The sequence below is a fragment of the Pelobates fuscus genome, chromosome 5, assembly GCF_036172605.1.
Source record: "Pelobates fuscus isolate aPelFus1 chromosome 5, aPelFus1.pri, whole genome shotgun sequence".
NCBI lineage: Eukaryota > Metazoa > Chordata > Amphibia > Anura > Pelobatidae > Pelobates > Pelobates fuscus.
In genome coordinates, this window is record NC_086321.1 from 43,413,473 (window position 1) to 43,436,479 (window position 23,007).

The 23,007-nt window shown below is 40.8% G+C and overlaps 1 protein-coding gene across 3 annotated transcripts in view; it reads right to left on the bottom strand.

Moving 5' to 3' along the window:
- Nucleotides 1-11,723: 11,723 nt before the first annotated feature.
- Nucleotides 11,724-23,007, bottom strand: part of LOC134610670 (phospholipid-transporting ATPase ID-like) — a 145,080-nt gene continuing 133,796 nt past the window's right edge. For all 3 annotated transcript variants that reach the window (XM_063453758.1, XM_063453757.1, XM_063453759.1), the window contains exons 23-28: nucleotides 21,296-21,519; nucleotides 19,454-19,537; nucleotides 17,369-17,614; nucleotides 16,509-16,647; nucleotides 15,540-15,670; nucleotides 11,724-14,292 (exon numbers count right to left, since the gene is read on the bottom strand). In XM_063453758.1, the coding sequence (XP_063309828.1) occupies nucleotides 14,074-14,292; nucleotides 15,540-15,670; nucleotides 16,509-16,647; nucleotides 17,369-17,614; nucleotides 19,454-19,537; nucleotides 21,296-21,519 (1,043 nt within the window). In that variant the 3' untranslated portion in view covers nucleotides 11,724-14,073. The remainder of the gene's footprint in view (nucleotides 14,293-15,539; nucleotides 15,671-16,508; nucleotides 16,648-17,368; nucleotides 17,615-19,453; nucleotides 19,538-21,295; nucleotides 21,520-23,007) is intronic.

The following is a 23,007-nucleotide window of genomic DNA, read 5'->3' on the forward strand; positions in this document are numbered from 1 at the left end:
GTCTCATATATGGTATCGAAAGCAAATACTGAAAGGGTTGGGACTAGAAAGTGGAACTAATATGCAAAAGGGCACGTACTGAAAGGTATGACATAACACAATGACAGACTAGAATTCTAAAAGACAATGATGGAAAAAAATGATCATGGAGACCCAAGACCAAGGAAGGATGGCAAGAGGGACATGGGACAGTTGCCACCCCAGGGTGTCTAGTATACAGAGGATTATGGGCTGCTGCCTCACAGGTCAATACTAAACTATTTTACATAACTGTATATATAACTGTATTTTATTATCATATTCCAGTTCTTGCGCTATTAATATACAACATTTCATTTTCACAGAAGCACCCAAAGTGCTAATACTTAGATTCCTCACCTATTTATCCCAAAAAATAAATCCGTTTAAATATTAAAGATTCTTCTTTTGGGAAGACTACTACTAAGTGAATATTTAAAATCTGTGGAACCCCCTGACCCCCCACAAACAATTCTTAACCTGTAAGGTGTCCTTAGGTTACGTGATTTCACACAGGGTGGAAATGCCTGTCATCTCCCCCTGAAGTGTAAAAAAAAAAAGAAAATGGGGGTCTTCTTCTGACCACTCCCAATCTGCTGTGTTAGGTAAATTACACCCATACATTGACAATTAATGTACACACATCCATTGATATACACACACATGGACACATATACACAGACGCACATTGATATCTATAAACACAGACTAATACAAAAACACACATGAATACACAGACTCATACAGACACACATTTATATACATTCACTACCAATATCAGATTCATCACCACCAAGACCAGTCATTGGGGACCCTACATTGAAAGACAAACTAGAATCTGCTGAACTGCTCCTTAGTTGCTTTTTTGGAATGTTGAGAGGGATTAGTGCTATTGAATAAGTCCCAGCGGAGCATGTAAAATAATTGCTTGTGCAATTATAGCAGTTTTTTAGTAACCCGGAATATCAGGTGCCTCTATAACTCCCATTTGAAGAGACAATTCATTTTTTGTATGCACCCTTCTTGCTCTCTTATTGGAACATATTAACTGGAAAAGCAAACGTTGCAAGGGGATAAAGGAGTACACACTCTGGAATGAGGGTAAAAGTTAAGTTGTAAAGAAATGTATTCTCCTTGCCAAATAAATTAGCTTGCCTTTCCAACAAACCGAGGAGTTGTCTCTGCACCTAATTTAGTTGAAGTGAATACTTCAATTTGAAAGTTTTTTGGTATAGAAGTTGCTATTTTAATTGCCAAATTAGAAAATAGAATACAACTGCCATTCAAAAAGAATACATATGTTGTAGGAAACCCAAGATCATCCTAAAAGTGAAGTGGACAACCCAGTCTAGCATCGCTAGTTATATTGAATGGCTGAGAGAAAAAATAGCTACCATTACCCTAGCTGTTGGTTGAGTATGTAAAGCCATGATAGCATCTATCAGCAGGTCTGGAAAACTTAAACCAACTTCATAAATTCCTAGTTACGTCTGTCACGTATAAAACGTCCAGCTTCATCTATATAATAAAATGAAGTAGCTTCATCTGTACAATAAAATGTAGTATATTCAATACCTTACAGTTATTGTCGTTTAACAAAAAACTGACTTGGGTATATTGAACAAGAGCTAGCAATACCTATGGCAGTTTGAGTGCCAATATTTTAGCATTCCATGTAGTGTCAGTATTGAGCAGTGCAATTGGGTGGATATTGGAGCACAAAGTAGCAGATATACCTGGTTTGGGCAGGGTGGCAATAATACCTATCCGTGTTTCTTTATGTAGCATACCTGTGTCATCCTGAGTTAACATATCCATAAAAGTGTTCTAATATATAGGAGGCAAACCGTCGGGGGCCTGGTAATTACTATGCTGGGAGGGATGAAATTACTTGGGAAATCTCTGTCACGATAATATACCCCAACACGCAAGAATAGTCCAGAGAGTCAGAGGCAAGAAAACAAGATACGTCTTACCGGACCTTAGAATGGCCGAACTAGACGAGGACAAGAAAAGACAGAGTCCAGAACAAGCCGAGGTCAAGGGGACAGAGAGACAGCGAAAACTAGAACAAGCCGAGGACTGGTACACGGGAGAGCAAACCGGACAAGACAAGCAAGGATAAAGAGAAAACGGAGTCAGGAACAAAGCCAAGGTCTAGCACCAAAAAAACAACTGAACGATACAAGCACTAAAGGGAACTGAACAGAAACCACGATAGGGCAAGGTACTAAGGAACAGGTGAGTATAAATACCCTAGACTTCACTTTGATTGGCCCCTGTCATATCCACGCCCCCAAAACATGAGTGTATGGGGAATGTGGCATGACAGGGGCCAATGGGAGACCGTTTCAAATTTCGGCTCTCACTGTCCTTTTAAGAGCGCGCCCGAGACACGCGGCACGCTCTTAGAGTCAGGCGGGACACGTGACCGCTTCTCGCGGTCACTGCCTGCCTTCCTGATTTCGCCGTCGAATGAGCCGCGCGCGGCTCGTGCAGAAGCAAGACCACGCGCGGCGAGAACAGAGGACCCCGGCCGGCCCCTGGAAAGGGTAAGTACCGCTACAATCTCTGAGTCCTGGACATATGACTATTTTTAAAAGAGCAAACATATTAATATATATTTTTCAAATAAACATAAAATGAGAACTGTTTAATTTTTTCAAAATTGGAGTAATGATAAATATATGTGCTGTGAACTGCCTTCGTTAAAATGGAGCCCATACTTCATCCAATGTGGCAGCTATATTGAATTTGGAATTTTAAAAAAAAATATTATTTAGCATATCTGTTAACCCTGCTTGGCCACCTTCATTGCATCTTGCAGTTATATTTATAAATTGGTTTTGTATATTTCCAATACACATGCAATGATTAATACAAATCATTTACTCGTTCTGTATCCATACTTTAATTGAGTACTATTATATGTTTATTTGCCTTTATAATGTTCATGTCTTTTATTTCCATCAGGGAACAGAGGCCTTGACATAGTTATCCCCATTAAAGACTCAATTTTGTCCATTTTTAAATTCTGGACAGATGTATCCCCACTTGTCTGTAGATAATTATTCTTTCTTCTTGGAACTTAAGCTCCATTTCATAGTGATGAAATAACTGCATTTTGTTTTGAACTGATTACATGGAGAGTAGAGAGGGTAATAAATAATGTAAAATTAATTTCATATGAAGTCCTTAGTGCCCACTTGTGTGTCTGTATATTAATGTTACACATTTGTCCATCTATCCCTACTACAATGTACAATACAGCCTTCCATAATGTGAGTTTGTCAAAAATTGTACAGAGGACAAGAAAGAAAACAGGTTCATAGTTTTATTGGGACACTCAGGATCCTTAAGCACGTCATTTTCTGCAATGTTTTATTTTATATATTAACAGTTGTTAAGATTATCCTCCTTATATTGCTTTAACCCCTTAAGGACACATGACATGTGTGACATGTGATGATTCCCTTTTATTCCAGAAGTTTGGTCCTTAAGGGGTTAAACAATCCTCTAAAACAACCACATCATCTTCTCTCGCTCTTTTTTTATCCCACTTTTTGCAATACGTTTTTTTTTTTAAAGGCCAGGATCGTTCTCCCAAATTATATGCACGTGGAGGGATCTTCATCATCATTCTCGATTATTTCTTCTGCAATCTTATTTTCACTCCTTCATTAGAGGTGCTTCCTGGGTTAGTGCTGCAGAAAGTACAAAAACATATGGTAGTGCAAAATGTAAGCACATACAAAAATGTGAACACATAAATCATGTGCAAAATACATAATGCATATAAAGTGCAAAATGTGGACACACAATCATGTGCATAAAAGTGCAGAACATAATCACATTGACCATCTCTATCTCTTACATGTCACTCATCTCCTGTGAATTATCTTCTACTGGACCTCTACAAAACACGGGGGAACATTGTGATGTTTACATATTCATTCTTTTCTCCAACGTTGGCTACATGCACCGGCTCAATCATAAAACTCCTGCTTAAGATGAATATAAACTCTCCTTCGCTGCTCCAAGCTAAGAAAATGATGTGCTGTTTTAAGGGCTCAGTCCAGTAGTCTTGAATTTCAACTGCCAGTAGAAAAGATATACCAACATCAAATGTTTCAAATTTCAGCAAAATGCGTATTGCTAATTCCTTAAAATAAACTTGAGACAAATTATTTTGAGTTCACAATCACTTATTTAAAGCAGGCTAGGTATGGTACTGTTGCATATGGAATAAAGAAAATCGTGGAGACAAAAGAGGCAATAGTTATCCGAAAACATTTAGAAAGACGCAACTGAAAGGCATTGAATATAGTTAGCGCAGGACAAATTTCAATAACCCCCAGTAATTTAAAAGAAAACTGAAATTGTGGGAAGAAATGCAATTTGTTAAAGAGTGGAGCTATAGAAGTGAAAATGTAACCGAAAGAACAAGGAGGTATTGTACAGAGGGAAAGAAAAAGAGCAGGTTCCTAGTATTAAAGGGACACTCCAGACCCCTTAAGCACACTAGTCTTTTTTTTCTCCTGGTATTTGCAAGTTTTCCTTGTGAAAATCTTCTGGCATCCTGTTTAAGACATTTTTCTGAGTAGGAATTTTAAACTAAGGCATTAAGCTAGGTTCTAATCCATGTTTGTATTGTATATTGTATTTAAAAATTTACCTATCTTTCTTGCATGGGCATTGTATTGGTTAATGAAAGCAAAACCATGTCTTGATATTTTCTTTCATGTCTTTTTCAGTTTTTGTATTAGAAAAGAGATCTTATCAATATATGTTTTTATCAATTTTTCATTCTCTTATTTTTGTATATCAGAACCTTTTCCTATGAATTTATTATTATTTGAGATTGATGTTCAAATACTTTAAGACTGGTAGAATTGCTTCTTAATCAAGTAATTTCCCCAGGTGACATATTAGACAGCCAAGAAGGATTAATTCAGATTAGTGTTATTTATAGTTGTATTGCAATCTGTTGGTTTAATAAATGTTGTTGTTTTTATTATACTCGAATAGTTAAATCTAAAAAGTTTGTAGATTTCTCACGAATTTCAGAACTAAAGTAGAAATTGTAACTATAATGATTGATACTCTCAATAAGCTGTTTTAAAATGCTACTATTACCTTTCAAAATAATTAAAATGTCGTCTATGCAGCGTCTTCATATAAACAAGGATTCCCAATGAGCCACATACATGCTCACAAAGCTCGGTGCGAAACTTGTTCCCATGGTGACACCACACATCTGCAAATACTTTTTTTCATCAAAGTAAAAAAAAAATCTTGGTTACAACAACTAATAGAACACACTGCGCTCTAGGAGAAATCTGACCACTGAGGCACCTGATGCATGACCTGCACCTTGTACACTGCACTTAAAGAGATGCTTTTTTGCGTATGCTCTGCTGTTTATAGCTTGTGTTGTCTTTATGGTATAATTTAAAGCTGTATGATACTCTGTCAATGCTGATATGACGGGTGCCTGTACTAAAGAATTAACAAAAAAATCCTAATAATTTGATATTTTTAATATTTTTTTTATCAATACATTGTCCACAATTCTTTTTTTGACGAATAAACCTTAGAGTATCCGAGAGTTCTATTCAGTTTGTCTTCTCTATTTTTAGTGTTTACTGCCAAACGGATTAGCACTGTGTTTGAAAAGGGAAAGTGAGCTGGCTTTCAAGGATGGTTGCCCTTCTGCTCTGCAACTACATGGTGATCCAGCCATCTTTCTACGTGACCTGGGGATCTTGCCTCCTGACACTCAACTACCATTGGCTATGACTGTTCTGCACTTACTAATGCTTCCCTGCGAGTGGTTTACAGCCAAAGAGTGACTACAGGTACCACTCGCTTATTTACTTCTTTAAAGTAGGCGGATCTTCACCATCTTAACCACCCACGAAGTCTGAGAGACTTGAATGTTGAGTTATCTGGACTTACCCATATTCTAAAGAGACTTTGTACCTCTAAGATATTAAAGGAGAAGGTTTACTTTTTTACATTTTAACATATACACTGCCTGATGGGACAGGACAGTTTTCGATCATCTGAACCACTCCTAATGCCAACTTTTTGTTTGCTGGTTAATACAACCGATTACAGACAATACCTGTTTAACATTTAATGCTTCTACTACTAACATCTACTGCTCTTGAATGTGTACTAGCATTTTCTGGACGTACACATCTCCCGCATTTTCCTATTTAATTGCAACCATAAAATTAGTTTGCCATTCGGTCCTAAATTAAAACTACACGTATATATACCAGTGGAGGTAACTGTGCTACGGCCATGTGTAGACTCCTCCTTACCTCTTTTTGTATGGCTACTGATGGGCCATGGTTTTTCTGTCATTTGAACTACCTAGTGCTAACTTGTATTTTAGTATCTCAAACACTTGCAGACAATACTTAAAATATGAAGTGCATCAATATGAAGTACATCAATTCTAAAAAAAATAAATAAAAAATAAAGTGTAGGTACACTGGAAACAGAGATGCGTCTGTTAGTTAATGAAGACTAGACCTGTGAAGCCAAAATCACCTTGTTCAAAATAGCAAATGGTTTAGTCTCTGCCTAATGATGTCTGACAGTCACAGTACCGTAGATAATTCACAGACATGATCTTACTGGTAAAAGTAATAGTTCCTTAGTTGACCCTAGAACCACAACTCTGTTACTCTACAAATGATTGGATCTGGGAAGTACCTGAGTTTGGAAAGTGGCAATCACCAACTTCTTTTGGCTCTGGACATTTCTAATTTTATTGTGACAGCATTTTCCTGCAGCACACAGTCATCGAACAAAAAAAGAGATGTGGAAATTGCTACATCCCAGCAAGCTAGCCACAATCAACTGTTATATTCCCCTTCTGTGTCCCGAGAATGTCTGCTGGTTTACATGCAAAACTGACTAAGTGATGGTACATGATACAGCAAAGGATAGTGGAGTTAGTTACTAAAGTGAGAACTCAAAGTGAATTTAGAGTGAATTTCACATTTAAAGGGGCACTATACATGAAAATGCCTGCAGGGACAGTTGTTTTGGTGATTATTATTATTATGATATTTATATAGCGCCGTCAAATTCCGTAGCGCTTTACAATGGGTGGACGAACAGACATGTAGTTGTAACCAGACAAGTTGGACACACAGGAACAGGGGGGTTGAGGGCCCTGCTCAATGAGCTTACATGCTAGAGGGAGTGGGGTAAAATGACACAAAAAGGTAAGGATAGTATTAGACTAGTGACAGTTGCAGAAGAGGAATCAGTTGGGAGCTATTAACAGTTTAATTGATACGCTTTTATGAAGAAGTGGGTTTTTAACGATTTTTTGAAGGAGTGAAGACTGGGTGAGCATCTAACGGAGGAGGGAAGCGAGTTCCACAGGAACAGTGCAGCCCTCGAGAAATCTTGAAGGCGAGCATCAGAGGTGGGAATACGGACAGAAGATAGACGTAAGTCTTCAGCAGATCGTAAGGGCCTAGACGGGACATACTTGTGTATATGGGAGGATAGATAGATAGATGGGAGCAGCATTATGCAGCGATTTGAAAGCAAGAACGGGAATTTTAAATTGAGCTCTATTTTTCTTTTATTCTTTTATAGGTAGGGACTGATAGAAGGGTGAGGCATGGGAGGTGTGGGTGGACAGGAAGATGAACCTCGCCGCCGCATTCATTACCGACTGTATCGGCGCAAGTTGGGAGCACGTAAGACCAATGAGAAGCGGATTACAGTAGTCAAGGCGAGAAAGGACAGCGGAATGGACCAACACCATAGTCGCATCTGGCGTCAAGTAGGGGCGGATGCGCGCAATGTTTTTGAGATGGAAATGACAGGATTTGGCGATAGATTGAACATGAGGCTTGAAGGAGAGGTCGGAGTCAAAGAGAACACCTAGGCAGCGAGCCTGCGTGGTGGAGCTGATGGTAGCACCGTTGACTTGGAGGGAGACAGACACAGGAGTAACAACACTTGAGGGAGGAAAGACCAGAATTTCAGTTTTGGTCAAGTTTAGTTTAAGGAAGTGGACAGCCATCCAGTTAGAAACAGCAGAGATGCAGTCAGAGACACTAGTCAAGAGGGACGGGGAGAGATCAGGAGAGGACAGGTAGATTTGCGTGTCATTTGCATAGAAATTATATTGGTGTCAGGATCGGGACAGGGATCCAACACGCAAAGTACAAACAGGACAGGGTACGTATACCGGACCTTAGAATGGCCGGACTAACGTACGGAGAGTAAAGAGAATGGTCAGAAACAAGCCGAGGTCGAGGGAACGAGAGGACAGGTGAGCGAGGAACAAGCCGGGTCAAGGATACCAGAGGAAAACAGAGTAAGTCAAACTAGCCGGGTCGGAACCAAAGGAATAACTGAAATCGCCAGAGCACTGTGTGACTAGACAGGCTAGAACCACGACAGGGCAATGAGTGAATGGGAGAAACAGGTTTAAATACCCTGGTTACAGTGAGTATGCCCGCCTCCGACGAGTCCTGAGTGGCTTCCAGTCACTTGAGTGACAGATCGGTCCGGACTGACGTCATGACGTCGGGCAGCGTGCGTGACGTCATAAAATGAGACGGATCCCTCGCGGCCGGCGTGAGAGTGTCTAGGGGAGCCGCGAGGGATGGAGGAAGCCGACCTGCTGGAGGAGTAAACTACTAAGTCTCTACCTCTTTCGGAGGTAGAGGCTTCAGGTACCCTGACAATTGGAAGCCAAAGGAGCTAATGAGTTTACCAAGGGAGGCAGTATAGATGGAGAACAGTAGGGGACCAAGGACTGAACCTTGGGGGACACCAACAGAGAGGAGTTGGGGAGAAGAAGCAGAGCCAGAGAAAGAAACACTGAAAGAGCGCTGGGAGAGGTAGGAGGAGCACCAGGAGAGAGCAATATCTTGTAGACCGATATTGCGGAGGATGAGAAGACAGTGATCAACAGTGTCAAAAGCCGCAGACAGGTCAAGGAGAATTGGGATAGAGTAGTGACCACGAGATTTTGCAGCGAGGAGATCATTGGATACTTTGGTCAGTGCCTTTTCCACCGAGTGCTTAGCGCGGAAACCAGACTGAAGCGGATCTAGCAGAGAGTTGGATTCGAAGAAGTCTGTCAATCTCGCATACACAATTCTTTCAAGGATCTTGGATGCAAAAGGCAGTAGCGAGATAGGACGATAATTGGATGGGGAGTTAGGGTCAAGATTGGGCTTCTTGAGAATTGGTGTTACAGTTGCATGTTTGAAGGGCGATGGAAATATACCAGAGGAGAGAGAGAGATTGAGAATTTTAGTGAGAGGCGGAGAAAGAGAAGAAGACAGAGTACGGATGAGATGCAAGGGAATTGGATCTAGGGAGCGGGTGCGAATGAACATAGAACAGCAGAGGGAGTGAAGTTAGGGGAAGTATTGTAAGGGGAAGAAGAAAGATGAGAGATCTCTTCTCTGACTGTAGAGATCTTGTCAGTGAAGTGAGTTGCAAAGTCTGATGCAGTCAAGTTAGTAGGTGGAGGAGGAACAGCAGGGCGAAGAAGAGAGTTAAATGTGTGAAATAGTCGTTTGGGTTCTTTTTTTTTTTTAGAGAAAAGGCAGTGTTTACATTACAGCCTAGGAACAACTCTAGTGTCCACTCCTCAGATGTCCATTATAGGTGCTTCCTGGGTCAGTGCTGCAGAAAGTGCATAAAACATATGGTAGTGCAAAATGTAAGCACATAAAAATGTACAAATACAAAAATGTAACAACATATATCATGTGCAAAATACATAATGCATATAAAGTGCAAAATGTGAAGACACAATCATGTGCATAAAAGTGCAGAACATAATCACATTGACCATGTACATAAGTGCAATGTGCGAACACAACGATCATGTGAGCACAGTAATATGTGCAAATGTGCGCAATGCCACATACATAAAGTGTACTATATTAAACTTACACAAGTGCAAATTAAAAACCACTAAGTGGAAATTACCAATTGATATACATAAACTTGTACTATCACAATGTATCCTCCAAGCAAATAAACCAGTATACCTAAATCTTAATACAATTATATTCCTAGGAAACTTTCACTTATAGACTGCATTCAAAAACATCACTGCAGAGGGAACAAAACTACTCCCAAACCTACAGGTTCCATAATACAGACTCCTATAGCGTTTTCCAGAGGGAAGTAGATCGAAGAATCCATAACTGGGATGGAATGTGTCCTTAATGATTCCACTTATTCTCTGAGCACATCACGTGTTGTAGATTTCTTCAAATAAAGGAAGTTGAGCATCAATACTACATTGAGCAGTCTTCACTACTCGTTGAAGAGCCATCCTTTCAGCTACTAGACAGTTACCGTACGATGATAAAATACAATTTGTCCAAATACTTTTTTGACACTATAGTGCCACTTAAGGCTAGAATAGCTGACTATTTTTACCTTCAATTTAAAATTTATTTTGAATTCATTTGAATTCTCACTTTAGTGAATAACCCTGAACATCTTGGCAAAATTTGAATGATCAAAATGCCAGGATTGACAACTAATGTATATCATTGATACTCAGCGTTTTCAAAATGTACAGACAGCCTCGGGGCATTCCTTCTATCCAGACCCATTGAGTTCTTGTAAACTATATTTTACTTAGTAAAGTTGTTCGAACCACTAGAATAGTTTTGGTACAGTTTGGTTCCATCGTGATGTTTTCCATCTTTGGCGCCATCTTTCTAAAAAAATATTCTGATAATTATGAAATGGATTAATCAAATAGTTGAAGTGTTATGGTGCCTTGGGTGTCCCTCTCAGGCACTGTTTTGATACTCTTACCGGTCTATTTGGATTTCCACTGTTCTTGAGAAACCTTTATTAGGAATTTTATATGTATGTGCCGAGTTGGCTGATTGTGATGTGTATGTGTGTAGTTGGCAAACTGTTTCTGTGTGTGGAGGAATTGGTGAATGGGATCTGTGTGATGCTGAGTGTGATTGTGAGAGCGCTTACCAAGTTAAAGGAACACTATAGTCACCCAGACCACTTCATCTCAATGACTCAGGAACTGCAATGTGGCTGTCACATCCATGGTACAGAAGCCCCTCAGAAGCCTTTACCTCCTATGGGAAAGTTTGAATGCGCCCACCACAATGCAGTAAAGAAGAATTTTTAATGGGGGGCACACCTAATACTACTAGGGACAGGAACACTATCACATTAGGAATATGGGTTTGTATTCTTAACATTATAGCGTTTATTAATATATTGTCAGAATGGCATCCATCCCGGTTTTAGAACCTTGTCTGGCAAGAGGTTTGGGATATATTATAACTGCAAACACTGCCTGCATTCTCACAGAATTTGACACAGTATAGAATTTGATAAATATGTTTAGGAGTACTAGGTGGGTAGGAGTTACCTATGGCACAATAAGCAGAGCAATAAATGAGGCAAACAATTATTTTATTCCGCCATTGGTAATATTTGACCCTCAGTGGAGAATCTGTCAAGTCATTAAGGGTTGACATGTCTGTCTCATACATATGGTGGAATATAAGAATGTGACATTTTATGGCCGTAATGTGTGACATTTTCGTCAGTCATCATCAATGCTCCAGAGGAAAACCAGAAACTAGGAGCCCAAAATGTAAGATCCATGTGGCAGAAATCTACTGTTGTAATACTTTAATAGGACAAGTACAAAGTCATTCAAACAGTCATGTATTGTGAGCATTTATTGCAATTATATATATTTCATATAAAATAAAAAATACACAGATTATTATTGTATGCCTTTTTTGGGGGGAGGGATTAAAAATGAACATTAATAGAAAAAAAAAATAACCCATTAAACAAATATTTGAGGACACTCCAGAAGTTCTGCTAGGTTTACAGTGGATAGATTTTAGTGTAAATGAGTGAACCCCAAAACTATACTCCTACACAAAGATATGACTTTTACCTGTAAGTCCTTTTGCAACACTGGCACAGTAAGGGTTGAACAACAACTGTTTAATCCATTCAATAACTCTCCAAGCACCATAACAGCACACTCTATGGTGCCAGGAAAGCTTTGGCATTCCACCATGTTAAGGAGGCAATCCATTTTACATTGATTTGAGTTCTTACCCAATATCTGCTGGGAGTTGTTCCCTGCCTCCAGTACCTCAGCCAGGGAGCCAGAAGTTCCTGCTAAGGAGCTTCCATCAGATGTCCTGTGCTAACTCAATGGAGGAGAGCATCAGGCTTGCACTGCTGGGCTTAGCTCAGACAGAGCACTTTCAGCTCCCAGGATGGTGTGGTGGAGGCATGAAGCTGACAGGTCTGTAGTGACTATGGTGTTTAAAATGTCACTTTACCTATTTTTTTATTGTCAGGAGCAGACCATTTTGGCATGTGTTTGCAGCCTCTATTTGAGAACTTAGTTTACAAAAACACAATCAGAGTTCTGAATTAGGTTTCTGGCACTAATGAGTTTAAAATAATATACTGAGAAATTAAAGGGGATCTGCCATCATTCAAAATGCCTATCTACTGGGGGTAGCTACGTTGCTTTGATTTCCTCAATTTTGTCCTGCCAGTTTCATCAGGAGGAGTATTATTGCAGAAATATCAAACTCAGGCCTTTCATCTGTTGCTAGTATTACAACTCCCATAATTTCTTGATTGTCAATGGCCGGTAAAGAATTATATGAGTCAGAGTCTAACAGCAGACTGGGATCCTGAGTTAGACACTCCTACAGAACTTCCCTTGTACCTATATGGTATACAGGTGTTTTTATATGGAACTCTGAGACTACCTTATCGACAGTCACACGCAGCGTGCACTAAGTCTATTGATTCAGGATATTTAGTTATTGCTCGTAGTAGCACAGCACCAAAGTCACACTATCTAAGTTCGTTCTCTTCCCTGATTTGGGGGCATCTTAGACCAATTACAACCTATTTCAGAACCGCTGAGTTCATTTTATGTACATAGTTTCCAGTCCCTCATATCAATCAAACAGCAGCATGAGCTAATCAGGGAGAAGCAGATGTCAGGGTGGTTTCCCTTCACCCACCTGTAGTGTCTTCTAGCCAGACTCAAGAAAAAGCAACCACTATGCTACTCCATCTGTGTTGGACTATATATTCTTCTCAGAGGCTGACTAAGCTTCATTGGAGTTCTAATCCACAGCAATTCACAAGTCAAGGTTGGTCAAATCCTTGAAATGTCCTAACTAAGTGTATGACACGGACACTGTGACCTCAACTAAAGACAAGATAATCCCTCCTTTGGCACTAACTATATACAATATATAATTATATACAGGAGACAACTGAAAGGCAATATGGCACATTATCTTAAATTTTCCTCATAAACCCCAAGTGATTAACTGCATTCTATCTCAGATTCCCGTCAGTATCAAAGCAGTGATGTATGCAGAGCAGTGGCGCTGTAAGGGTTTTGGCTAGGCTGCAGTTTAACCCTTTCTTAATAGGAACATGGAATGGTGTCAAAACTTTTGTGAAGATACAACATAAAACATATAAACAGTATAGTATACAACACTAAACAAATGTAACTATACATTCATCTTCACTCGGGTGGAGGCTATTTTGAATTCTGATATTCTGCTTAAGGAGAGGGTGTAGTGCAAATGCTTTATGTTGGTTACAGGTCCCTGGAAACTTTGTAGCCCTGTTAGTTTTCTTTGGTTAAACTATGTAAAAAATAAAGCAATGTCAATACAGTAGGGGTAGCGATAAATGTATTTTCCCACCCTTTTTATTGTCTTGTCTTTATAAATATTTAGCACTATTCATCAGAAACCATTTTCAGTCGTTTAAAGCTCGATGACATAGCTGCCCTATCGTGATTGCAATCACAATTCTAAAATGGCTGCCCAGTGATCAAACCACGGTGAGGCCTGGTGTTGTGCTCTTTCATCTGTTGCTGTCATGGAGCGGCTGAGACCTATTTTATTATCACATGAGGCAGAGTCCTTTAAAGAGCCCAAGTTACAATCCTGAATTGTCCTTTGAAAATTGCTGATCTGCCATATTAGTCTCTCTCTAATAGTTTGTGCTTCGACTCCTGTCACTCGGAGTAAACTTGCCCGTTTGGTGAAAAGGAATCTTAGGTCGGAAGTTCCTGCCCGAGGTAATGAGATCACCATATCCCTGTTGATGTGAGAAAGCGTAACCAGAGCGTCGGGAGCTGGTGCGGCGAATCCTGGCCCTGCGTGGGGGAGGCGGAGGTCGCTTCTTGGCCTCTCTGATTTTGTTTTGGACCTGAATGTTGAAACAAACAAAACACATAATGTGCATTCAGCATAAAGAATTTTAGGGAAAAAAAAACCAAAAAGCAATAAGATGTCGTATTAATAATAATAATAATTTTTGAAAGGATTTAGTAAGTCAGCCCTACGCCAAAAAGAAGAAGTGATATTAAAAAGGAAGTGTGATTAAGAAAAGTGTTTGTTGTGAAACATGAACAAAAAACAAACAAACAACCTAACGTGTTTTACACAACATATTGATTGTATATCTAAGCAATAAAGAAAAATTTTAAAAATATGCTAAACGTTAGCGCACACATTTTTATTTTAAATCTGGAATATTTACTTATTAGATCCCACTCAGGGCAAATGCATGCACGAGGGGACCCAAACCTAATATTGCATATTTGCCATCATATGAAAACACATATTTTATTACACACATTTGCCTGGAAGGTTCTGTGATTGGCTATTAAGTTACTTGGGATCTAGTGAATATTGCCCATTAGGGCAAAAATATTTTATACTAAAGGCTAACTCTTTAACTCTTGCCTTAATATATAAAGGGTACCGAAAGTGCCACTCTCAGTAGCAGATACGAACTACTTGACTCAACTAGTCTATCAATATCTATATATCTCAAATGGAGAGATCTGACCTGCCGGTTTGACTCATTTTATAGTGCAGTTATGATGACAAAAGGTGACGTGTCATTAACCTTTTGTGTTTCAAATAGATACTGATATGTTTGTATGTTTACCGTTCAAATGGGACGTTTTTGATAGAGTTAACATGCATATTTGTTACTGACTTCACGGTTATATTAGTGTAATGGTTAATTGCTTTAAATAATTAATTAAAATAAACTCAGCTTGTAACAGCTGCAGATCTTTTGTCGGCAGCCTTTGCAAGCCCTCCCCTTCTAACCCCGCCCAGACTTTCTGTGGCTGTCCAATCACAGACTCCCCAATGCAGCTCAATGAGAAGGTGCTCTGAGCAATTGAATTTAGCACCACTTTTAGGGTTAAATTACCAGTAAGTAGCAGAAGCAGTTGTCTGATAGCCAGGGGGCGTAACAAGGTATGAAAGTGCCAATTTATCTTGAAATCTGCACTTTTTGTTAAATGAAAAAAGAAAAAACACTCTTGACACATAAAACACTTCATTAAGTTAAGGTGCTTAAGAGGTCCTGATGTCACTTTAAACATAGCCCTTAATATTTTCACTTAGCAGTTGGGACCCATGAAAGGAAATTCTTACCTTATCGCTAAAGGTGGGCTTCAGCTCAGATCGCAAGAACCTGTAGGCCACCACAGGTAGGACACAGAGAATGGTAGTCAGGAAGATGGCCAGCCAGACACTGGGCTGATTTAGTGAATTTCGAGCCGTCCCTGAAGAAGTTAAATTAACAATTGAATGCTCTACAATATCACTTGAAATCCCATCAAGATAATAGAGCCTTTAAAAGCTGAGTTCCCTTGAGAACAAGAGATTCCCAAATGAAACAAATAAAAAACAGCTAGCGGTTTTAGTATTACCTGCAATTAGAACAGAACGTTTCATAGAAAAAGTAACCACACAATATTAATAAAATGAATCTCAAATATTATAACAATATATTCTTCGTAATGAAGTCCAGCCTTCGGCATACTCAGCTAAATGTAAGATTCTATGGTAACCCTAATATTACAGCTTTACATCATCCCTCTTTATGTTACACAATGAGGCGTATTCACTAAACTCCAAATGGTAGATAACTTATAGCCCAATCGCAAAATTAAAGCTAAACTGTGAACATACTCAGAGTTTTAGCTCAGCTGGTAAATTCCCTGACTACAAAGCCTGTTCAAAAATGCAAGGTCACAGGTTCAAATCCCGGCAAAACTCAGCCCTTCATCCTTCCGAGGTTGATAAAATGAGTACCATCAATAGGGTAATAAGAACATCTATTACTATTCAGCTGCGATTTGGTTAATTCTGAGAGCGGGCTGTGAGTCCCACTAGTAGAAAGGCGCTATATAAATACTAGTTATTATTAATATTATTATTATAAGATTATGAAGTTCTTAGGAACGAACAAGGCAAAAATCAGGCTCCAAAAGGGTCCCGGTTGGACTACGATGGCTAATGTAACTGGGAAACACAAATGCACCAAATATGGCAATATATCTGCAAGGCTATAGGAAAGTAATCCTCAGCCATTGCTTTGGGTAATAGTCTGACACTTACCTATAAACGGGAACGAGGCAGTGAATATCAGGTACATTCCGTCACTATACATGGTGAAGATAATGGCAAAGTAAACAGCCAAACTGCCCCAGATGAAAAACTGGTTCACAGCCGTCCAGTATGACGTATCCAGGCCAATCTACAATGACAGCACGGAGTGAGGAATATGTGAGAAGCAGGTCTGTGTGAGTACAGCAATGTATATAGCCTGGTGAGTGTCAGCATTGTATAAAGGAAGGTGAGTACCTGCACTGTATAAAGCATGGGTCCTCAAACTCCGGCCTCCCATGATTCTTTGAATTACATAGATAGCCAGAGAATCATGGGAGTTGTAGTTCAGCAACATCTGGGGGGGCCGGAGTTTGAGGACCCCTGGTACAAGGTATGTTGAGGCGAGATTTTGTGAAATGGTGGCTGTTGCCCAATAGCTACATGGGATCCATCGTGTTTTATGGTTTTCACATGTGATCAAAAACGAGTGAACATAACACGGAAAAAATACAATAACAAAAAAAATATAAACAATCTACACTAGCACTGTAATAAGACACATCGTTTTTATTATACTTTATGTTTTAATATTAAATAGTTGTGATGGAGGAACAATCTTTTTTTTTATTCTTTAGAAATAACATGGAGTAAATATCCGCACCGTGTTTAACCTTACAGTAGAAAATAAGACAATGAGATATACCGTGACTGATTGATCAATCACCACTGGCCCTAGCAGAGAAGGTTTAAAAAGGATAAAGGAGGCTTGACAAAGTGACGCGGGGGACATTTCATTCTACCTTTGTGTGTGTATGGAAACAGCAAAACAGAAATGAACGTCGACACTTTCCCCAAAGATGATGATTTACCTGAACAGACACCACCAGCAGCAAGCAGGTCTGCGCCATGAGAGCAAAGGACTGGTAATCAGAAATGACTCTCCCATCATCTCTCACTGTGTCATACATGGCACCATACGGTATGAAGAACAGGACGAGCGAGCTGTACACCCCGTGTAGCACACACTTCACAAACTCCTTTATGTTGAAATAACGATTCATCTGCCCTGGCTCATACAACTGCGGGTACTCCATGCTCCATCGGTCATCAACATCCTAGGACACAGACAGATTGCGAAAGATCACACCGAGAGCAAAGTCATGAAACAGACTCTCATATGGAGAGTGGAGACAGACTCGTGAGAGAGATCCAAACACAAAGAGAGCCAGAGAAATCGTGACTAGGGCTGCATTAACAAAGTGATTTAAATCCAAAATTGTAGACAACTAAGCAGTGAGACTGGAGGGGAATGACTTATATACCAACACCACTTCATACAGCTAAGATTGTTTCGGTATTTAGAGTATCTCTTTACACTTTTAGTGTGCAATGTGTATTCACAGAAAGTTTTCTGAGATTTAGCAATCTGGGTCCCTGAGACAGTGATTCCATTAATCCTATAAATTCAAGACACTCTTTAGCAGTGTTAGCAGCCTATTTTAGTATTCAAAGTTTCTCTTAGTAAATTACTGTGCATGTCAGCAACAGTTAGAGTTAAAGGACCACTATAGGCACCCAGACCACTTCAGCTTAACAAAGTGGTCTGGGTGCCAGGTTCCTCTAGGATTAACCCTTTTTTTTTTATAAACATAGCAGTTTCAGAGAAACTGCTATGTTTATACTGAGGGTTAATCCAGCCTCCAAATCCGCTAGAGGCGCTTGCGTGATTCTCACTGTGAAAGTCACAGTGAGAACACGCAAGCGTCCATAGGAAAGCATTGAGAATGCTTTCCTATGAGACCGGCTGAATGCGCGCGTGGCTCTTGCCACGCATGCGCATTCAGCCGAAAGGGAGGATCGGAGAGGAGGAGGAGAGCTCCCCGCCCGGCCCTTTCCTCTCCCCAGAGCCTGGCGGGAGGGGGTCCCTGAGGGTGGGGGCACCCTCAGGGCACTATAGTGCCAGGAAAACGAGTATGTTTTCCTGGCACTATAGTGGTCCTTTAATGATAGTTACTTTTTATATAGATAAGTTTTTTTGTTTTTTTAAAGGAACACTATAGGGTCAGTAACACAAACATGTATTCCTGACTCTACAGTGCTAAAAACACTATCTAGCACCCCTGGCCACCCCTTGCCTCTCTAAATATAGTACCATTTTACTTGTATTCAAGTCTGCAGCTGCTGGCTCTGCCGCTGTCTACTGGCATCATCAGAAGTGGTGGTCTGACCCAATCACAATGCTTCCCCATAGGATTGGCTGAGCTTTTCAAGGATGTAGATCAGAGGCAGAGCTAGCACAAGTCACACACAGCTTTGGCCAATCAGCATCTCCTCATAGAGATTAATTGAATCAATGCATCTCTATGAGGAAAGTTCAGTGTTTGCATGCAGGGGGTGGAGACACTGAATGTCAGTGCTGCTCACTGTGCACCACTGTCCCAGGAAGCACCTCTAGCAGCCATCTGAGGAATGGCCAGTGGAGTTATCACTAGGCTGTAATGTAAAAACTGCATTTTCTCTGAAAAGACAGTGTTTACAACAAGACGTCTGCAGGGAATGATTATACTCACCAGAACAAATTCAAAAGGTTGTAGTTGTTCTGTTGGCTATAGTGTCCCGTTAATTCTTTATTTTTGTTGTGCAGGGAAATGTAGTAGGTTAGTCATAAATGCTATCGGATTCAACAGAAAGAAGTAGCGAGTTTTTTTATATGAAATACAAGAAGAGTATTAGAAATCATGAGAAATGACAGTAACACAGGTCTAAAGGTACATGCTAGTAAAGACAATGGTATTGAGATTGTTCCTAAGGGTTAGTGCCTTTGGGTATATTAACTATAACCTTACACGTAAGTTATGAGAGTACCAGAGTATGCACACGTTTGTTTGTTTTTAGACACTTTTGTAAGAAATGTATTGGCTATTTAATAATAATGTCTACCTCCAATTACATACCTGGTCAAACAGACTCATTCCCAGCACAGGCAGCGAAGTATAGACCAGATTATACAGGGTGATAAACCATTCATCATAAACAGTCTGTAATAAAAACCAAAGAGGATATTCAATCAGTACTGATTTATGGACACTAGGTGGCAGTGCTTGGTCATCCCAAACAGATCTCCATCCACAAGCAACCAAGCCATCTTTTCAGCATCTCTCCAACCAGCCTGCTTAATGCATCACAAACAAATGGCAAGCATCTCTCCCTCCATCTTAAATACTCCTGGTACAACCACGTATCCAGAAGTTCACCCCTTGGCCAGCACATTCTCAGCAAAACTACATTTTCAGGAAAAGAGAAAGGAAACAACTTGTTGACTCTTATGAATGTTTTCAGGGTACGCTGAAAACTGTAGACAAGTATGTCATGCCATGAACACCTCTTTTCTTTTAATAAAAATGCTATTACAAAAAAATAAAATAAAAAAAACAACGTTTTCGGCATTCCTCCCATTAAAGGGACACGGCATTAAAGGGACACGCCACTGCCCAAATAGCAAAACTAAATTTACTATTTTGTAGATATGCCCCAACGAAAACATGCATGAATGTAATTGTGCTTTTTTACATTAGGGGTATATCTAAAAATAGCTTGCAAACGCTGCAGATCTCTTGATCTCTTGTCTGCAGCCTTTGCAAGCCCTCCTCTTCTAATCCCGCCCAGACTTTCTGTGTCTGTCCAATCACAGACTTTCAAATGTGGCTTAATGAAAAGTCTTTGCAAGGCAGGTGCAGACCCAGAATAGGTACCCATGTAGTTGCTATGGTCTTGCAATAGGTCGTTTTTTTGGCATCCTTTCACTGTTAATATTATTATTTTTATTATTTATATTGCACCAGCAAAATTCTGTAGCGCTGTACAATGGGTGGACTAACAGACATGTAATTGTAACCAGACAAATGGACGCACAGGAACAGAGGGGTTGAGTTTACATGCTAGAGGGAGTGGGGTATAGTGACACAAAGGGTATAAGTAGGGGAAATTAAATAGGTTGCAAGAAAAGTATTCACTGGGAACTTAGTAGGCTATTTTTTATAGTTGCAGGAGAGGAGTAATGGAGAGAGGGTGGGGGGGGGGGGAGGGGGGGGAATTAAAATCTGCTACCAGTTTAAATGATATGCTATCCTGAAGAAGTGTGTTTGCAAATATTGTTTTGAAGGAGTGGAGACTGGGTGAAAGTCTAACGGTGAAGGGAAGGGAGTTACACAGAAAAGGTGCTGTTAGCTTTGAGTCCCCATTAATAACAACACCAATAACATTATTTGACAGTGTCACTTTAATACACTAAATTTGGAATTACAGCATTTAACCTGCACCCACTACATTGGAACCCTGCACCAACAATACAGTGTTATGGTATTGCTGTGGGTGCAGTGTTTAGAAGCAGTGGGTGCTGGTTTAATAATGTACGTTTGGTGTTGATGCTGTGAGTGCAGAGTTTATACAGTATGGTGCTGGGCTAACACAGCAGGAGTGGCACTTACAAAAATGGTTTTAAATAATAATCTGAGTTCATTTAACAATTTGGTGTCATGAGATCCATAGAACATCTTGTGGTTTAGTACAGGACATGGCATTCGCATGGTTACCTTTTAGCAGGAGCTTAAGTCAATACATGTGAGGGAAAATTTACTCTCAGACTGGGCCGGTTCAGGATCTCTTCCGTATACCTGCACTTTCGTAGCACAACTACCTGTCCAGCCTCTCTCCCACCAGTCTGCACATGTGCAGAGCGATGGCGCTGTGTTTGCCCCAACTGTTCATGAAATCCCCTGGATATTGTTATCACTCACCTGTGCGGAGAATCCACAAAAGAAGCCGTACCAGAAGTGAACCAATGTGAAGGCAAAGTTCTTGTAGAAGAAATAACTCAGGAACTTGCACATGCGAATGTAAGACCAGCGTCCATGCACCAACAGTAATCGCTGCAGGTACCGGAATTGCGCGAAAGAGAAATCACTAGAAAGTACGGCCTGCATGCCTTCCTGCCCACTTATTCCTACTCCAATGTGTGCCGCTGGAAAAGAAAGATAGAACATATCACAAGTCAATGGATCCATCCATACCCAACCTGTGGGCAAAAAACATCTAATAAAAGTCTCTAATGTATATTTGCGGTTTGTGTTACAAATGTTAAGACATTCTTGGCTAATACTATGTCATTGGGTTGGGTTTAGCAGGCCAACCATTATTACCCATAAACCCCAATTCACTCAAGAAGAACAGCTAACACCAAGCATGTCAAACTGGTGGCCCACAATGGACATCTTTGCGGCCCGGCGAGACACGAGTACATGCTTGGTGTTAAAGCAGAGTAGGCACCTGCTTTCTTCACATTGCAGGTGCCTACTCTGATAAAATTTACCCGGGGAGGAAGCAGGACGATGGCGGCAGCGAGAGAGTTCAGTCTTCCTGCTCCTCACTGCTTCCTTGCGCGCCCCATCTGTAGTGATGCCAGGTGGCAGGATATGATGTCATATTCCAGCACCCGGCATCACTAAACTGCGCGCGAGGGAGCAGTGAGGAGCAGTATGGAGATCTCCAGATTGAAAATCCCCACGGGACCCCAGGGAATGATGTGAGTGTGTGCAAGAATATGTAAATGTGTGTGTGTCTGTCAGTGAGTGTGTGTCTGTCAGTGAGTCTCTGTCTGTGTGTTTGTCAGTGAGTGTGTCTGTCTGTGCTGTCATGGAGTGTCTGTGTGTGTGTCAGTGTCTGTCAGTGAGTGTGTATGTTAGTGAGTGTGTCTGTCTGTCAGTGAGTGTGTGTCTGTGTGTGTGTGTGTGTCAGTGAGTGAGTGTGTCTGTCTGTGTGTTTGTCAGTGAGTGTGTCTGTCTGCGTCTGTCAGTGTGTATGTGTATGTCAGTGAGTGTGTGTGTGTGTGTGTGTGTCAGTGAGTGTGTGTGTCAGTGAGTGTGTGTGTGGGTCAGTGTTTGATGGCCGTGGCTGGACAGTGGAGTACCTGGAGGTGCACGGAGGCCTGCAAGCCACGTCACATTCCAATGTGACATCAACGTACTCAACCTTCACAGGGTTTCAAGAAGTAGAGGGAGGATCCGCTTTGGCACAGGGTGCGGACGGCGCCATTTGGGATATACCAGAGGACGGACTCGAGAGTCGATACTGGCAGGGGCAATGTGAGTGGAGTCTGCTTGTTGGCTCGAGGGGTGTGCTGGGATTTAGTATAGGGGGAGGACTGGGATTTAGTAGAGAGGGGGGACTGGAATTTAGCAGAGGGGGGGCTGGGATTTAGCAGAAGGGGGGCTGGGATTTTGCAGAGGGGGGGCTGGGATTTAGCAGAGGGGGGGGGGCTGGGATTTAGCAGAGGGGGGGGGGCTGGGATTTAGCAGAGGGGGGGCTGGGATTTAGCAGAGGGGGGGCTGGGATTTAGCAGAGGGGGGACTGGGATTTAGCAGAGGGGGGACTGGGATTTAGCAGAGGGGGGACTGGGATTTAGCAGAGGGGGGACTGGGATTTAGCAGAGGGGGGGGCTGGGATTTAGCAG